This window comes from Hippoglossus hippoglossus, chromosome 14 (genome assembly GCF_009819705.1).
Source record: "Hippoglossus hippoglossus isolate fHipHip1 chromosome 14, fHipHip1.pri, whole genome shotgun sequence".
Classification (NCBI taxonomy): domain Eukaryota; kingdom Metazoa; phylum Chordata; class Actinopteri; order Pleuronectiformes; family Pleuronectidae; genus Hippoglossus; species Hippoglossus hippoglossus.
This window is the reverse complement of record NC_047164.1, coordinates 2,037,937-2,056,303: the sequence shown is the minus strand read 5'-3', so window position 1 is coordinate 2,056,303 and position 18,367 is coordinate 2,037,937. Positions and strand designations below refer to the sequence as shown.

Genomic DNA, 18,367 nt, shown 5'->3' with positions numbered 1-18,367 from the left:
AATAGACCAATGATGGACGGAAATTGTAGTTTTAAAACCTCTTGAAATCAGAAGAGGACGACAATGATTTCAAAATAATAATGAAGTTTATTTATTGGACACTTTACAATCCATCAGATCCAAACACAAGAGTATTAAAAGTAAACAAGGTGTCAATCAAACACATTTAACAATAAGTCAGATCGAAACTCAGGGATAATTTTCATTGTAGATTCTTTCCCTCACAGAATCTCACTAATTCTCCAGAATCATATTTCATGAGGTGGATGAGATGAGATGTGACCTCAGCGTGACCCTGAGTGCAGATCAGGATAAAGGTCGAGGGTAAAGGTCACATTTAGCATCTCGGTCTTTATCCACGCCGGCTACAGAGAGAGAGAGAGAGAGAGAGAGAGAGAGAGAGACAGAGAGAGAGAGAGAGAGAGAGAGGACGCAGTTTTCCCATCATGCACTGGGCCTCTGAGTGACTCCTGGTCATGGCATGACCCAGTTTGCCCACGTTTCCCAGAATGAGGAGGAGCTGCCATGTCTAATTCTAACCTCAATGGGTTTAATTAGCTTTGCATGATGCCGTCGGTGCTCGCCAGGTTTAAAAATATATATGTAATATATATATATATATATATGTACGTGCTATATACAAGAGCCCCTGTATGATAAACACTGGCGGCTGAGCCTGCTCTGCTGCGTTTTCCGTGCCGAGCAAAGGCCGGCTTTGAATCAGGGGGAATATTTGTTTGGAAAAGCCGAGTTGAGGGCAGGAACTCTGAAGAGGAGGGAAGCCTTGTCTATTGAAAAATCTACATGATGACACAAACAATCATGAGGAGAATTCATAACACGGCCAAGATGGCTCCCTGTGACCTATTTTGGATGTTTCCCCTGCATGGCATCGGAGAGAGAGAGAGAGAGGGAGGGAGGGAGGGAGGGAGGGAAAGAAAGAGATGACTGCAGTCTATTGGGGTTGAAAGCAAAATATGAAGAGACTATTACCGCTGCCCAGGTCTTTCAGCACCTCCAGCGATAGCAGGTCCTGAGAAAAAGAGAAACGAGGGTGGTGGGTGGGGGGGGGGGAGAGGAAGGGGATCAAAAAGAGGGAAGGTTTTGGTTAAAGGCCTGTGATGAACTGAGGGAAAGAAGTGGAGGAAGAAGTGGAGGAGAAAGTGATACAGGGGGAGATGGAGAGAAAGAGTAAAGAGGTGGGGAGGGTATGACCGGTATTGTATTTCAACTCTGCGTAGTGGACGTCTTAATCAACAGTGTCAGGTTTTCTTTCTGGAGGCCGCATGGGGTTCTTCACGCTGACAGCCGAGGGGACGTGTGACGGGGACGTGTCTTCACTCCGCATCCAAAAATATGTAAACAGGTAAAAAGGTGTCACGCAGGGATTCATCACGACCGTTTGGACTTTTTTTTTTAAGTCCATACACCGGTCACCTGTAAATCACTTCACTTCCTGTGCAAATAGAGTCTGAGTGTGCAGGAGCTGGGGAGTTCCTCCTTTACAAAATAAAATACAGGCCTCAAAACCAACTCTGAGCCACTGCAAGAATAATTATATTATGATAGTTTTTCACATTTCTATTTATCACACTATCGAGACATACATACATATATAATCAGCTGAGGGGTTACACGGATTTTAGGCACCAGATATAATAAAGAAAATTACATATTTATGGGGAAATACAGGAATATTATAGCAGCCTGAAGGACAAACACAAATACTACAAAGTCTAATAAGATAAATCAAATTAAAGGTTTTAAAATATCTTCAGTCAAATCCTTTTCTTTCTTTAATCATTTGCAGTTTGTTTCCTCTAAAAACTGATGTGTCATGAATTAAAAATCCATATCACTGATGCATTTCTGCTCCCAGTTACTTTCTTTTCCTTGTTTGTTGTGATTTGTTCCACATTCATTTGTCATTTCTGTGATTTTATTGTTTTGCCACCAAAATCCTCCTATTTGAAGTGCTTTATTTTGAAAAGTGACACACACGAATTTAAAAAAAGGTTTTTTTTTCACCAAATATAAAAAGTCGTGCAGAATATTTCAAATGTCCAAAAAGTCCGAGCAGCTCCGTTTGAAGAATGACTCACTTCAGGTTGTTAAATTAATGACGCGTTTAAAGTGAGAGCAGCGTTTTAGTGCTGAAGCTGCTCCAGGTGGTGTAAAACTCTTTGGGTAATTTAAAGTACAACAATGCATTTTATGAGCCAATCACACACTTTTTTTCTTTTACTTTTAAATTTTGGATTTCACTGCAAAAACAACACAACAGCTCGATCCAGGTAAAACTAAATACACAGTTAAATTAAGAATAGAGTTTATACGTCTGATTATGATGGATTCTTAATGAAATATACTAAATACTTTAGTAAAAGTGAGGACATGCAATTTGTAAATACGTACTTTTGTAGGTTATTTCTATTATATTCATATTTTAAGCTGTGTGATCTTATAGTCTGATGTTTAAGGTAATAAAAAACCAAAGAGGTGAGATGAATAAAACAAAATGGTGACTGCAGCTGATTTTACAGGTTGATAATTAAATTCTGAAGTATTTAGAATAAAGAAAAAGGAATACAAATCAGAAGATCATTTAAAAAGAGTTAGGAAACCATCAAAAATATTAACCCTAACATAATAGACGGTTGTTTCTAAAGGATTGAAAACAGTAAATAAACATATTTACGCATTAATAAGAGAATAAATGCACATTGTTGTATTTTCTTCTGCAGATTTGTGTGCAGATTTGTGTTAACTGAGTGTGTGAGTGCAGATTGTTCCTGGTAACGCGGCCTGACGGTGAAATATGCCGCGGAGCGCCGCGCTGTAAACACAGCGCAGGCCGGAGCAGCTCTTATGGAAAACATGTACATGTAACCCGGTGACACCTCCTGATTTATGACTGTATTTAGATAAGACGCGCTCGTAAATGGTTTCCAAATAGCGTCAAGGTCATGTATGTAATGGGATAATGTTTTTAGGCGATGGAGATAAGATGATGTGTTTAGTGTGAGAGGAGCTGCGGGAGAATGAACGCGCTGGATACACGACGCGCACGCGGGGCCTTTTGCTCCTTCCCCCCTCACACCGCGGAGGTTCTGTCCCAAAAGAACCGAGCGATTCATCAAACCTTTCATTTGCACGTCTCACACGCACCTCGTGTTGTTCCTGGAGGAGGAGAGGTGGATAGAGTCTGCTCAGATTGACTCGCTCTGATAATATCCTCCACATTCAGACCTTTGGAATCAACATGACGCGTTTAGGAAAATATAGAAGAGTAATAAAAAGAAACTTGAACAAGCATTACAGAGCTGGAGATAAGATTCAGAGGAAAACTGAGAAATAATATAATAATGTTCTCAGAGTAGAAGAATCACGCGCAGCCACACGTTTACGCAGGATGAGATAAACTGACGCTTTTCTTATTCTTCCATTATTCTTTCAACTTTTTGAAATTAAATCAGACTCAAACCAAATGAGAAAGTTCGTTGTTTAGAGTCTATTGAGATATTATGAATCTTTTTTATTGATTTAGTCAAAACCAATAATCTTTGAAGGGTCATTTTCTTTCAAATTCACGTGTTTGCGCTTCATCCAAAACCTTATATCCCATTTTCCTTTAACCTATTTAAATCCACATATGGTCAAATTCCCCACGTCATCGACCTTAAGTTGATACGTAACATAATGACTTCAACTCCTAAAGTTGCAGCAGCACCTAATTGAACAGGTATGTCTGGACGGACGATGCGTAAATTCCGTGCGTAAAACCTCTCCAAGCCTGAGAGAAGACCTTCAAACTCACAAAACCCAGAAATGCTTCAAAGTCTGACACGTTTTTTTTTTTTGCTCTCATGAGCTCGTGTGTGCAGCCAAGCATCAACTGCATCGAGCACATATTTGCTCCCATGTGTGTGTGCAGTGCCTCGAGATTATGGCACCATGGCGCATGTTATTACAAAGCTCTCCAGACTCTCCTCCCATTCCGGGCGCTCTCCTCCATTGGCTGCCTCCTCTCCACGCTGACATCCAAATCATATAAACCTGGGGGCCTCACACCTTCGCCGGGGTCAAATTTCTTGTGCGAATCAGAGCAGCCTCTCCGGGACACGGTCGAGACGCAAGTGGAGCTCAGACACATCGCCGAGATTTCGGTTCTCAGGAATTATCAAACTTTTTCACGGCCTCGGCTGAAGTCGCTTCCAGAATGACGACGATGCAAACGTCTGTGTTGGCGCTTTGTTCGACTTCTTCATGAATCCGAGGGGATAAATGTTGGATGAGTCCCGTTGGCTGCAGATCCCCGAGCACTGACCGTTTTGGGGCCGCAGCAGCAGAGACAGACCCACGGTATCGCTGTTGTTTCCTCTCCCGCTCAACATGAACCTCATCGGGGGATACCAGCATCACCACCACCTGATGCACGAACCCTTCCCCTTCGTCCAGCGGTGCCACCAGGACGCGCCGTACTTCCAGAGCTGGGTGGTGAACCACGGCGAGGTGCCGCAGGACTTCCAGATCCAGGCGCCCTACCCGGCCGCGGAGCTCGGGGCGCCCGGAGCGACGCACGACGCGCGGCTCGAGGGGCTCCAGGCGGGCATGGGGAAGAGGAGAGCGTCGGGGCCGAAGAAGGAGCGTCGGAGGACGGAGAGCATCAACACAGCCTTCGCCGAGCTGCGGGAGTGTATCCCCAACGTCCCGGCGGACACGAAACTGTCAAAAATCAAAACTTTACGCCTGGCGACCAGTTACATCGCCTACCTGATGGACGTCCTGGCCAAAGACTCCGGGGAGACGGAGGGCTTTAAGGCCGAGATTAAGAAATTTGAAACCCGGGATCTGAAAAGGAAACGAGAGCTGGTGAGTCCACGAGCCTCCGAGGGGAAATCACTGCAGCCACAATACTCTCCTGTAATTATAGATTCGTCCTTTACATATAATCTGGATGTTTGAGGATTTAAAATATGTATTGTCCTTCATTAGAAGCCAAGTATATTTTTGATTTAGACTAAATTTAAAGCATGATTTCTTGTTTTTATTATCAGGGCCAACCTGTGATTATATTCTAAAATAGAAGCAATTTGAACTGTGCAAAACTAAATATGATTATATTACATTTTGAGCCTAATCTTGACTGTTATTTACTACTTTATATAAAACATAGACTATATCAAGGTTTTTATTATGGTGCTTTTGTTATTTATGCTCCACTGTAATTATGGAACCTGCGTGTCTCTCATTATCGAGGCTCATATTTCTGCTGAAATTAACTCCACAGAAGAATCAGTGTTTTTGATCAATAGTTTGAATCTTGCTGCACAGATGAGATCACTCGGTCACATGTTGTAACTGTAACGCAGCAGTAAAACAGCTCATGCAGAAAGTATTTCCAGCTGCTCAGCAGCGTGACAACATCCAGCCTCAGCTGCACCTCCACAAACACACACATCACATACTTTATATTATATTAAATTAACTTTACAACACGCAGGTCGATAAATGTGTTTTTACTGCAACGCACGGTTTTTAGGTTAATGTAACGTTTATTATATGTTTATTTTAAAGACGATGCTATTTAGTTTTAGTTAAATAAAAATAGATTTAGTGCCACATGTGGAATCATAACTTAACTTATTAATTATTATTACTTAAATATCAGCCTATATTGATATAAAAGGAGCTTTATTATGTTACCTATTTGTTAAATTAAGTTTAGTGTTTACTTTCGGTTACACACAGAACCATATCAGTGCATTTCCCTGCAGGATTTAATCAGACTCAGAGTAAACATGTGATATTTATCATGTATCATATGACTGAAGTCCAGTAATTAAACTGTGCAGGATTGTGCAATCTGAGGTATTTGATCCAGTGTGTGTGTGTGTGTGTGTTGTGTTGTGTTGGTTCCCCTCCTCCCACAGACCGACGGCCTGCAGGACTCTTTAGGAGCCGAGAAGAAGGTGAAGGGCCGCACCGGCTGGCCGCAGCAGGTCTGGGCCCTGGAGCTCAACCAGTGACCCTCCATCCCTCCATCCCTCCTCCATCCCTCCCTCATTCACCCCCCAACCCTCTCCACAGACTCTGGATTCAAATCAGATTAAAAAACCACTGACTGACTGAACCTGCACGCACCGCTGTGCACATACATGGATGCGCCAAACGGACAGAACTAAAGGACGACGCGCAAACGAGGTGAACGGCGGAGACCTTTTTTTTTTTTTTATTATTGTGTTTCTGTTGTTACTGATCTGATGTTCTCCTGGTGTGACGTGGACACACACACGTGACTGTAGGTGTTTGCTGTTTGTGGTATTTCTGCTTTTTGATGTCTCCACCCCCGGTACTGTATAAACCACATGTTGACACCGTGACCCCAAGAAACACGTCTCCCCTCAAAGAACAAGTGTGTAGGTGTGTTATTGATGTTGTTGTTGTTGTTGTTGTGATGTTTCTGCTCAGAGAATAAACCAGGACAGATGATAAGACGATACATGTAGAGAAGGTCTCAAAGATAATTACTGCAAAGGTGCAAAAACTAAATTGTAATGAAGCTTAAATGAATTTATAGTCCGCAGAACTCCTTGCATGACGCGTAATTGTGCCACATTTACGCAAAGATTTGACTTAAACAGTTTTAAGCCTTTACTGCTTCTTCTGATAAACTTTTATCAAACCAGAAAGTTGCATAAAGTTTAATTAACTTTCACACAGAAGCGTTTTTACACAATCCACATTTAATAAACAGATTTCTGCCGCGTATTGGCTGCGTGCACTTAATTTTATCTAACGCCAAAATATGAGTTTTTATTTTAATGTGAACATTTTAAAAATGCTCGTGGAGGTAAATCTTTTTTTCTTTGGCCTGAATTTCGCTTAACATTCTTTACTTTTATTAATAAACCTGGTCGGAAAGTATTTCCCACAATTTCTCATCTGCAAAAAATAAATGTTCATAGCAAAAAAGGATTTTCAGTGTTAAACTGAAACAAAAGCAAATGTGATTTTATATTTAAAGACATTAATTAACAGGACACTCGATGAGCTCGATGGTGTGAAGTGAGATGATCAACAGTTTTTTGGGGGGAGACGTTTTTTCAGTCCCGGTTTCATCCCGCTGAATTTGGTATTAAAGTATAAAAACACTATAACGGTTTTACTGCAGTATTCCAGTCAGAGCGGCTGTACACGCTCTGACTGGACGAAGTGAATCTACCTCAGAAGAATTAACGTCACTGTCCGTGTTGAGGAGAGAGAGAGAGAGAGAGAGAGAGAGAAACACGCTGACACGTTTTAAATGTTTAAAAGTTTTCATGACGCACAGCAGAAAACTCTCACTCCCACAAAAACTCCAAACTCAACCATTAAAGGGACTGAAGTGTTATTACTGTGCGATGTTGACGGAAATGTACATTAGATGTGAAGTTATATAAAGTTCAGTAAATAAATGAATTATTTTAAGACACTCGAGCTGTGGTGGAAACTGACATCTTTATTTTTTCTTATACTCGTTTGCTGGGGGAAGTTATTTTATTTTTATGAATTTAATTGAATCGTCAATTTACGGACTTTTCAACAGTGAGAGTTGTTTTCTGAATATTCTAAATATCATCTGGTGATTTGGATTATTTGATTAATTTGTGCACAGTTTGCTTAAAGATTGATCTTAATTTAAAACCGATGGGCAATATTTTAATGCTCTTATTTTAAATCCCACTGTGGAAAAACATGTATAAAAGGGAAACAAATTTTAAAATAAAAGGAATGGGCAACATAATTTTATTACATTTGTTTTAATTTACCATTTAATTAATACATTAAATAAAAGACAATAATTTCTAATCCTGTGCAGATTTGTAAGCTTAGTTTAAATATATAGATATATTTATTATAGGTGATAATTATAAGTGGGTGTTTAAAATCCTGTTAGTTCTTTGTCTAAAGAGGTGAAATGACTTTAAATAGAATTAATGTGTTTTTAATAAAGTTAGAGGAAAATTAACTGAAAAACAAAAGCGTTTGGTTTCAAACTCCAACTTCTCCACCCCCACATCCGGCTGACCTCATCCAACAGGAGAGTCCACAGCGACATCTAGTGGTGGGTGGCTGTTACTGAAACCTCTGCCTTCACCTAAAAACACAAAATCAGGTTTGTTTTCATCCTTAATTCTCAAAAGTATTATTTCAAAAATCATTTCAACGTGTTTGTTAAAATCTGCAGGAGAAACACAAACCTCCTGTGAGACAGTGGGTGAATCTGTGAATGAACAGAGACGAGAGCTTTGATTCTGCCTGTACAATACATTTATTATAATTATTATCATCATCATCATCATCATCATCATCAGGAGCAATAAGCAGTCATATTTAAATATGTTTTTTCTAATACAATAATTAGGTTAATGTGGCATGGCCTATGAGTTAATAAAGTCGGGTGTTTCTCTACATGACACTAACAAAAACCTACAAGCCAAAACTGAAAAAATACAAACACTAACAAAATGAAACCTGGTCAACTTAAATATAACGCAACAAAAGATGACGAGATAAAAAAAGAAAAGAAAGAAGAAGCTCAAACAGTGTGTACGCTCATGAAGTCACCATCATTTAAAAAGAAAAGAAATGCAGTTTACAGAGGACGAGCGTTTGAAGATGAAGGACAAACAGAAGTCGGACGTTGGCAACAACACAGAGGATTTAAATAAGCATGTCAAATTCATCATGTTTAAGGGTAACAGGGGTCACAGGAGGCCACCTACTGGTCATTTCTCATCACTGCCTGCGGTTTGGTGAAAATTAAAAAGACCCAGTCGAACCGCTGATGGCAAAGTTCAACAGGGACGTGATTCTTCAGCTCTGCAGAGCATTTCATACACTGCAAGATGGACAAGTGATAGATTACTTAAATAGAAATAAGGAAAATAAATCATAAGTTGCAGCCAAAACTAGCAGAGTCACTGTTTACGTACAAATGTGAAACCTTTAAGGAGTCGAGTCGTAAACCAGCAACACTAATCCAGTTTGGTTGTGATGCAGTTTTGGAGTCAGATTAGATTCACATTGGACATGTATGACATTCAGTTACGCACATGAGCCAGAGGGACAGTGTCAGTTCTGCATCAACCTGTTAAACATTGAAGACTTCCTCTAAAAAGGGATTTCTGCAGCATGATGAGGACGAAGGGCACCCAGAAGATGTAAGACATGTTTTTACGTTTCCTCCCCGGTCCCCAGCAGGATTAGGCTAAAACCACTGGACAGATTTCCACAAAACGTAAGAGGAAGGATGGGACATGGGTCAAGAAAGAAGCCATTCGATTCTGGAGGACTAATATCTACGAGTGTGGGTAATTTAAGTGACTTTAAGTGACTGTGAAGTGAATGAGCTCTGCTGCGTGACATTCCAACTATGGGAAGAAACAAAAGAACAATCTACAGTCATCAATCCAGCTTCTTGAAATACATCCAGGTTGGAAAAGCTTCAAATCGAGAGTTGAGACGCCGTCCACTATAAACTCTTAAATATTAAAAAGGTGCCAATATTTACTCTTTCCCCTGTTTCACACACACACACACACACACTCACATACTTGTACTTCTCTCTTTTCCGAGGACACTTGTTGACATAAAACACTCGAGCTCACTACCCTTAACTTTTACTACCACAAATAAACGCCTAAACCATAACATCACCCTAATATCAAGTATTAACACTCAAACAGCCTTTTCAATTCATGAGGACCGGCTGAGATGTCCTCCCTCCAAAAAGGTGAAACAAGTCCTCACAAAGACAGAAGTACAAGCACACACACAAACGCACACATTTCCTTTTAGCTGAAAAACAAAATAACTAAATCATATCTCCAAGAAACAACTTTATACAACCAATAGAATTGTGGCTCAACTAAAAAGAAAGAAACTAAATATATATATATATTTTTTTTAAAAAGGAAGTAGCGACCGCCTGCAATGCTCAGAGAAATAAATCCTTGTGTGTTGATACGGTGAGGGAGAAGAGTGGGTCGCAGCCAAATGCTACTTCATTCACCACAGTCGTTCAATGCATCACGTTCGGTTGGAAAACGGCGACTTCTTCATTTTAGAGTGCGAAAGACTTTTGCCAGTTTTGTGACCCCCGAGCCCCTCGTGAGCTAAACGGGAGTTCAGTGACGGCGGCTCCGCTTTCCCACAATTCATTCGTTCTTTCACATTAAAAAAAGAAGAGAAAACCTCCCACTCGGCATCATTCATCACCAACACTCTTCTTTCGGTCTCTGTTTGGCACAAGCGTTCCCCGTGGATGGCGAAACGTGTTTAACAGTCAACTCGGCAAAGAGAAGAAAAAGAAAAATCCCCCAAAATTACCAAAACGTGTTTTTGCTTTTTACACTTAAGGCAGCTAATTTTGTACATTTCATTCCACCAGGTTACTTCAGATCGGACGTGATTCCTTTTGTACATATCGACAAGTTACATTACAGCGTGACGACGTAAAAACCCTGCGGAGACGCGGCGTCCTGGTCCTCGACAGTCTTTAGGGACTCGGCTTTTTGCGGAGGAGAGAGCGGATCGATCGTCGTGACAACATGTGCACGGACTGGGTTTTATCTGAAAAGGGCGAAATGAGCGAAAGCGAAACTCGTCCCATCCTGAATTCTTCAGCCTCCTTCTCTGTGGGTCGTCCTTTGAGGACAGAGAGAGTCACTGTCTGGTGTGAAGGAGGAGTGGGGCGCAGGGTTGTGGGAGGAGCTTGTCAAAGCGGTGGTTGCTGTAGTTAGTGGTGTCCAGCTTCAATAATGCTTGTTTGTCACCGTGGGTATAGATCACTGTCGATTCCTGTCGTGGCGATTGCTGCGGTTGTTGTCGGGGAAGCTTTAGTCCAACGGTTTGCCGCCGTCTCCTTTCTGGTCCAAGCGGCTCTTGCTGCTCTTCACCATGTAAATGAAGTACGTCAGCGTCTCCTTCTCGTTCACGGGGATATTCCTGAAGTGACGACTCACCGTCTGCAGAGGAGGGGAAAAGCAAAAGTTCAAATAAAAGCTCAGTGTACACAAACCATGTTCATCATAATAATCGTTTTCCTGATTTGTCTGGAGCTGAAATGATATTCAGGTCCTGTCATGTTGGCGGGTTCTATCTACTTGGTTTATTCTGCATATGCCTGTACTTGGGCAAAACACTGGACTGGAAACAGGAAAACCAAATTACTGTTGTGTTTGTGTCTGGTTGGGTTAGTTTTATTTATTTTTTAAGGCTCGCTCGGGTTCAGACAGAAAATTGGGGCCAGAGCCACAACTTCCATGATTCACCTAAGAGGCGAAGTTTTTCTTTAAGAGAAAAAGTGAAAGGCTGCACATCACAAAGATGAAATATTGTTCTTTAAATTTACGGGTGTTTATAGAAATGTTCCTGACAAAATTTCAAAAGAACGACCATGAGTGAGAAAGCAGGGTCCTGGCCAAGCCACAAGGAAACAACATGGTGTCTTCAGAGAGCTAATTATGTCTCAATGACAATCCAGTAACAATGAACTTATGGACAATGACCAGGAAATAAAGGAAAACTCAGGTCATGCAATGCGCCGCCTGCCTTTACTGGATCAGTAAACTTAATGTTTCACACCGATTGGTGACGGACAAATCTCCATTTACGTTTAGAAATCATCTGAAATGATGATCTTCATCTAATTTACAATCATGAACAATTTATCTCAAACACATGCGTCGTGTTGTTGTTGTTGGCCCAATGGACACATCCAAAGTTTCACAGTGTACTTTATAAAATCAACCAAAGCTCCGTGGAGAGAAGAGTTAAACCCGGAGTCCAGTCAATACAGGAGACACGGATTCATACAACACTCAAACATTTGGACTTTACTGTTCATAAGAAGCTTTTTCCTGTGTGAACGATGCCCAACTGCAAAGACTTTGATCAATAACTGTTGAATCGCACGAAACTTAAATCTTTTAGATATTTATCATCGGCAACTCGAGACGTTTCACTTAACTGAAGTGAGTAATGGCTGTTTGGATTTATGAAGTAGCAGAAGGAGAAGAAAACAAACATCCTGTGTGCAGCCGTGCGCCGCAGCCCCTGGTTCTCCTGAGCGGAGCTGAGGGGGGGGGGGGGGGGCTGCTGCAGCTGCTTGTGGAGCTGTTGACTGCTGCTTTATTAATGATGTGGGAGGCTCATTAATAAAAGGGGCCTGAACCTGAGTTAAAGCCGAGGGAAACGTTCAACTTACAGTTTCATTCATTCAGATTGTTAACTCTACAGCCTGTTCACATCCGACGACCCCCCCCCCGGACTGACTGAGAGCGCTGTATACTGGACGCATTTGTACGGACAAGGGCCGAGCCAGCTGCATGAGGTCCACCTGTCGGTTCAGCAATTTAGACTAACAATCTCTCCACAACCAATTACTGCCGACTATGAGCTGCCACACGACGTATATCACAGCAAATGAGTGACATGGAGGCAAGGGTCAAGAAGAAAGATGCTGGCAACACCTCATGAAGGCGGCTCGGTGGCGTTCAGCGTCACACACAATTAACTACATGCGTTATTATTTCAAAAAGGAAACTCATAGCTTCCTCGCAGGACGCTGCTTCGAAGCTGTGAAGTTAAGTTTGTGTAACTCGAGGAGAGCTTGTGTTGAGTTTTTAGAAAGATAAACTAATGGTGGGGTTGTAGATCAGTGGTTGACATCTGTAAGTGTTGGGATTTCTGTGCCTCATTTCGTTGCCTGAGCTCTGTACTGACACAGCTGTCATGCTAACAAGCTACTTAAACGTCACACTCAACTCTGGTGGCAACGCACTCTCTACTCGGCTCTGGCAGGATGTAACGCTAGCCGACAGTTAGCTAGTAGCTACGTCAAACTCCAGTCAACACGACAACAAAATGCCTGAAGCTAAACGGTTGCTGTGGTTCAAGTGAAAGGATTCAAACACCGGGTCGTGCAGCAAATGTCGAGAGCAGGGACCTGGGAGTTGCAGCTGCTGATTGTGTTATTTACATCCATTCATTACATTCAGTCAAACATGAGAAGACACCCAGAGGTAAACAGAGGCTGAAAACTCCACAGTAGAAAGTTTCTCTCCCTCCGTCTTTGTTCACTCATATTCTTAAAACCCAATTTAGGAATTGCACTTAAACTGCATTTCCACAGCTGGAACTAGGAACCATTGCAGGGACTCTGGTTCCATCACTGGGACCAGAGTCTAATGTAAGCTCAGGGAAATCTTTTTACTCAGATATTGATTTGGTTTCATGGTTAATACAGAATGAAAGTTAGGTTACACTTTCGGGTACCAGCGGCTCTCACCTCTGCCAGTTGGGCCTTGTTGAGTCCAGGTCTGGTCTGCAGCTTGTAGTGTCGCTTGTAGCGTCTCAACGTGTTCACCTGCAGCTGGAAAAGGTCGACCTGAACACAGGACACAAGCAGGGACACAGTCAGTAACTCGGTTTGGAGAGATGATGACATTTTATCCTGCCTCCATCTTTGATTCACAAATTTGAGAGATTTACTTCTCTTCAGTTTTTAAAGGGGCTGACATATTAATGATGTCTGTGGAGGAATCATCACAGCAACAATCAACACTGGAAACAAAAGAAGGAAAACTACACAGGATGAATATATACGAGTATCCATCTTCATTGCGTTCTCTTCCTTTGCTCTACAAAACAATTACAGGTCCTTCGGGCTCTACACACAAATACAACGTCACTGTTGGTAACTCGTGTCCAAGTTACCTCAGGCACCTCCACGTCATGATCCGGAGATTCTCCTCCATCGTCACTGGTCTTCCTCTTCCTCTTGTTGCGGACGCTCTGGATGAAGTTCTTGTGGAACTCACAGATGTAGAGGTGTCGCACCTATAAAGACAACAGTGAGCATTAAAGGAGTAGTCCACGGACAAAACCGTATGGGAATACACAAGGTCCCAGGATAATACAATCTTCAAAACAGTTGTCAACACAACACCCGAGCTACTGTGCTACTAGATAATCGTTTTTTCAGCAGTGTTTGATTTTGTCTTTGCACAAGTGGCTGTACAAGAAAAACAAATCTATCTACAGACCGATTCTCTTGTAAAGTAAAAAGGTATTGACTCTCAGCCCTGACCACAGGCTTTTCTAAAAGGTAATAATTAAAGTGTGCCATCTTGTGTTTGCTGCCTCAGCTGAACGGCCTAAAATACACGTCTGTCCTGCAGTGAACTCGTGTGCATGTCATTCCACTGGGCCACACTGTGACTGGTTGCATGAGTCCCAGCATGCTTGGAAAACAAAAACTCGCAGGAAGAACAAGAGCAGCAGCAGCTCCTTCTTTCTCAGGCTGCACCGGGTTTCTCAACATGGTGCCATCCAGGAACTAAAGAGTAAAACCCCCCTGAATACAATGAGGATTAAGAGGGCGGGTTTCTGCAGCCACGACACATCTATGCTTGTATTCACTGATCTCTACTGTCTCTTTGAAGGGAGCAAGGAACATGTTATGGTTTATTATAGTTCTTCCATAACCACTTAACAGTTGTAAACATATTTTAAGCATGACATCTACTAGATCCAGTTGCACAGATGTAGATTTCTGTTGTATAATCACTTCTATTTGATCTGTTTTGGTTTTTGGCTGTGACGCAAAATCTCGGAGGACAACGTTAATTACTTTCTTTCCACAAAATAAACAAAATGTTTGAGACAATACTCTGCAATCTAATATGTTTCTGTAGCCTTCAAATATTGTGTCTTACTGGTGCACGTTCAAAGTGTTTATTTAGTGGTTTGTATTGCAGATGTTTATTTTATAGTTTTTCCATGATAAAGTTTTTAAAATCCGCTAGATCGAGCTGTCCAGATGTTTATCAACTCCCAGCTACTCACTCCAGCGTCACACGGAGGGCAGAGTGCCCATGAGCAGAACCAAGATGGTTTATAACAGTTTTATAAATGAATTGATTATGTTTGGTATCATGTTCTCTTCCCTTGCTTATGATTCAAAAAATATATGAATCTATTTATACTCTATGTTCCTTATCATCATTATTATTACATTTTGCTTTTAATTACATTTCTTCTTTGTTTATTACAAGAAGCTCAGTAAGTTTTAACACAGTTCAGGATTCACAGCTAAAAAATATTTGAGCAGTTTTTCCTGGCATGTGAAATGTTAATAAATGAATCCTTGAGACAATAATATGCAAGTTAATACCTTGCTGGAAACTAAATACATTTTGTTTCAGTGGTGCATATTCCTAAATAACTTTGCAATACATTGTCTATATTTAACTGTCACACAGGGAAGGTGGGGGGGGGGGGGGGGGGTCTCTGGGGGTCTGATACACCTGCCTGCTTGGTGAACCAGCCGTTGGTTTCTTATCAGGACCAGTTGCCTGGTTTTAAAAACTTCCTGACGTTGTAAGCAGGCCACTATAGAGTAGTTTCCTGTGTTATAAAGTGCAGAGTGTAATGGAAAACATGGAACTGTACTACGAGAACTATACTGTGGCTCCAGTGCGAGTTTAGAGCAACTTTCTGCTGGAGTCACTCAGCCTACATGAAGTGACAAAGACAGTGACGGTCGTAAACAGCTAAATTTCATCCATCTTTGAATGAGTTCTTCAAGCTAGAGAACAATGGAGGACGTAACTCTTTAATAAACATGTCCAGCATTGTGTTTTTCAAGAGTTCATCTCTGGAAAAGGTGAGAGTTTGGTCCAAAGTAGAAGTGTGAAATATGTTGCAAAGTAATTAACAGTCTGCACTTTCTTATCAATTTGAAGATTGGGCACATCATTAAGAAAGTTAAGGCAAGAGTTTATATCAAATCCTATTTCTACTGCTGATTCAGACAGAGAATGAATCGACGTCCAGAAACGTTTGAACGGTTCACGAGGCCTAAGTTTGGAGCTTTAGTTCCAGAGTACTTTAGTTTCACATTGTAAACAGGTTAAAAAGGTGCAGAGTGTCATGAAAACACGCGAGACTCGAGTGAAACACACAGAAATGTCCCAGCAGAAACATCCTGAAGCTCCAGTCCGAGTTTAGAGCCACTTTCCGGGGCTTTAACCGGCTGTGACCGGGCTGCAGGCGCTCGGCTCCCGCAAGCTTCCCTGACAACAGCCATTTTAAGAGGAGCAGCGGGGGCTTGTCGCAGTTAAAGCTCCGGGTTGATCCGGACAGGAACCCGCTGTCCTGCAGGGAGCTAACGCGGCTAAATGCTAACCTGACGTTTTAAAACAAGAGTTAGCAGGTTAGCAGGTTAGCTTCAGCCCCCCCAGTTCGCCGCCCGAGGGGGGGAAGCTGCGAACGTGTCCCGGTGTTGACCTCACGTTTACGAACATGCTAACTAGCATTAGCTGACAGCTGGAGCGTCTCAACGGTTTCCCCCCCCTGTGAACAAGCTAACCCGACTTCCAGCGACACGCTACCCCCCCCACCCCCTCCCCCGGATGATTCAAACGTAAACAATACACGTGCACATGAAACTCACGCTCTTGTCGATGTCCAGCTTCAGCTTCTTCTGGGAGATGCTCTTCTGGATCCGCTTGCTGAAGGAGGCGTTTCCAGCGGAGCGGCCGCAGCGCTCCCCGTCCTCGATCAGGCAGCAGCTCTGCCCGTAGAACGGCGGCGCGGGCGGTCCGTCGTGGCTGTCCTCCTCCGTGCTGAACCCGTTCATCCTGGGACCGGGTCGGGTGCTCGCGCTACGACAGAACCCGGGCGAGGTCGGTTAAGCAGCCGGCGTCAGGTGGACGACCGCGGCTCCCGTTCACGCTCTGCCCCCCCTTTGTGAAAGGCAACCCGGTGGTGTTAGCTAACGAGCTAGCTCGGCTAACGGCTGCGGTTCGAGCGCCGAGCGGCCCCCGGTGTTTTACCCAAGCTCCGGTGACTCACTTGGAAACACGACCGTGTCCGGTTGGACGCATGTTTCCCTGCGGATCACCGGCAGATTCACGCCGCACAAACCGCCGCCGCTAACGTTAGCTAGCTCCGGTGCTAGCGGGACCGCAAGGTGGCTCCGCAGCCGACAACCAACTGATTCCTCCGGGGAGACCCGCCGCTGTTTGTCCCGCTGACAACGCGGTGCTTTCTCGGTCAAGATTCGCGTGTGGCCCCGACTCTCAGGCGGTGAACCGGCGACAACGAGACGAAACAACTTTACAGGAATCACGCATTTAAACAGGGTTGCGCCGCAACAACCGCGGGTTCGAGAGCAGCTCGTACAATGGGACACGCTCCGTGTCCGGGGCGGAAGTCCCGATCCCGGCACAGGATTGGTGGATTTTCCACCAAGGCGGGTCTTGCGTTTAAATGCTGCTTTTCTATTGGTTGAAAGGCGCATCGGTCTCGTTGTGGGTTCTTCCTGTATCACTCGGCGTCATGTGTTGTTTTCTTTTTTTTTCACTGAAGGAGGTTAAAGGTGAAGAAGCTTCAAGTTAACATGGAGCTGAACTGACTGAGTATACTTTAAAACAACTACTCACACAGTTAATATCAATCATAGCAAATAGATTTAATGTCGCATTCATGTTAATGCACAAGAATTATTATGATATAATAAACTTTATATAAAAACAGAGTTTACAAAGTGCTTTGACAGCAAAGCAAGAAAAGTAAATATAACAGACATAATAAATCAGCAGGATGTGAATAGGACACGGACAACAAGGTATTGTTCAAATTCAATTAATAAGTATATGAAAACTGAAAACCCATAAAAGCAGTAATATGACAATAAAAATATAAGGTGGAAGAAGAAAACGACATCACATGAAAGCAAGTCTATAAAAATGGGTTTTAAGAAGTGATTTAAAAGAAGTCAGTGACTCTGTGAGTCTTTTCTCCTCAGGTAGATTCCAAAGCCGAGGGCCTGATGGAAAAAACAACTTTAGTTTTCAGCCTCGACTTTGGAGCAGCAGGTTCCACCTGAGGATCTGAGGCTGCCAAGTTCTGTGATGTAGTTTGGGGCCAGATCCTTTAAAAGAGATCAGTAAAATCTTCAAATCAATTCTAAAATGGACAAGGAGCCAATGGAGAGAAGGGTGATGTGATGTTTTTCTTTTAAAAGCAGTGAGAGCTGCTGCGTTGTGAACTAGTTGGAGACGGGAGAGTAACAGTCTAGAGAAGACTAGTGTGTGAATTACTTTGGAGATGGTTCTGATTTGACTGCACTACTTTTTGAATTTGTGGTTCGAAAGCGAGTTAACTGTTGTTAAGAATTAACTGTTGATTCAAATTTATAAAGTCTGACACTGAGCCGAGAGCAGGAGGCCGGAGTTTTTACCAAAATTAAACAAACAAATATAAAGGGTTGATAGAAGATGGACACCATGTGTCCTCACATGGCCCATAAACC

The 18,367-nt window shown here is 42.6% G+C and overlaps 2 protein-coding genes across 2 annotated transcripts; one reads left to right on the top strand and one right to left on the bottom strand.

The window, feature by feature from the left end:
- Positions 1-4,074: 4,074 nt before the first annotated feature.
- Positions 4,075-7,479, top strand: LOC117774656 (heart- and neural crest derivatives-expressed protein 1-like). Its single transcript, XM_034607222.1, has 2 exons — positions 4,075-4,872; positions 5,934-7,479. The coding sequence occupies exons 1-2, from the start codon at positions 4,393-4,395 to the stop codon at positions 6,027-6,029; spliced, it is 576 nt and encodes a 191-aa protein (XP_034463113.1). The 5' UTR covers positions 4,075-4,392; the 3' UTR covers positions 6,030-7,479.
- An 816-nt stretch (positions 7,480-8,295) lies between these two features.
- Positions 8,296-17,287, bottom strand: LOC117774427 (histone deacetylase complex subunit SAP30L). The gene is made up of 4 exons (XM_034606847.1): positions 16,505-17,287; positions 13,765-13,887; positions 13,337-13,435; positions 8,296-11,012 (listed from the first exon to the last, which is right to left on the bottom strand). The coding sequence occupies exons 1-4, from the start codon at positions 16,688-16,690 to the stop codon at positions 10,884-10,886; spliced, it is 537 nt and encodes a 178-aa protein (XP_034462738.1). The 5' UTR covers positions 16,691-17,287; the 3' UTR covers positions 8,296-10,883.
- Positions 17,288-18,367: the final 1,080 nt, after the last annotated feature.

Excerpts from the sequence above, each read along its gene's own strand:
- LOC117774656 (XM_034607222.1), top strand. The coding sequence starts at position 4,393 with ATGAACCTCATCGGGGGATACCAGCATCACCACCACCTGATGCACGAA. Across the intron at positions 4,873-5,933 it reads TGAAAAGGAAACGAGAGCTG|ACCGACGGCCTGCAGGACTC; the intron begins GTGAGTCCACGA and ends CTCCTCCCACAG.
- LOC117774427 (XM_034606847.1), bottom strand. The coding sequence starts at position 16,690 with ATGAACGGGTTCAGCACGGAGGAGGACAGCCACGACGGACCGCCCGCG. Across the intron at positions 13,888-16,504 it reads AGCTGGACATCGACAAGAGC|GTGCGACACCTCTACATCTG; the intron begins GTGAGTTTCATG and ends TTGTCTTTATAG. Across the intron at positions 13,436-13,764 it reads ATGACGTGGAGGTGCCTGAG|GTCGACCTTTTCCAGCTGCA; the intron begins GTAACTTGGACA and ends TCCTGTGTTCAG.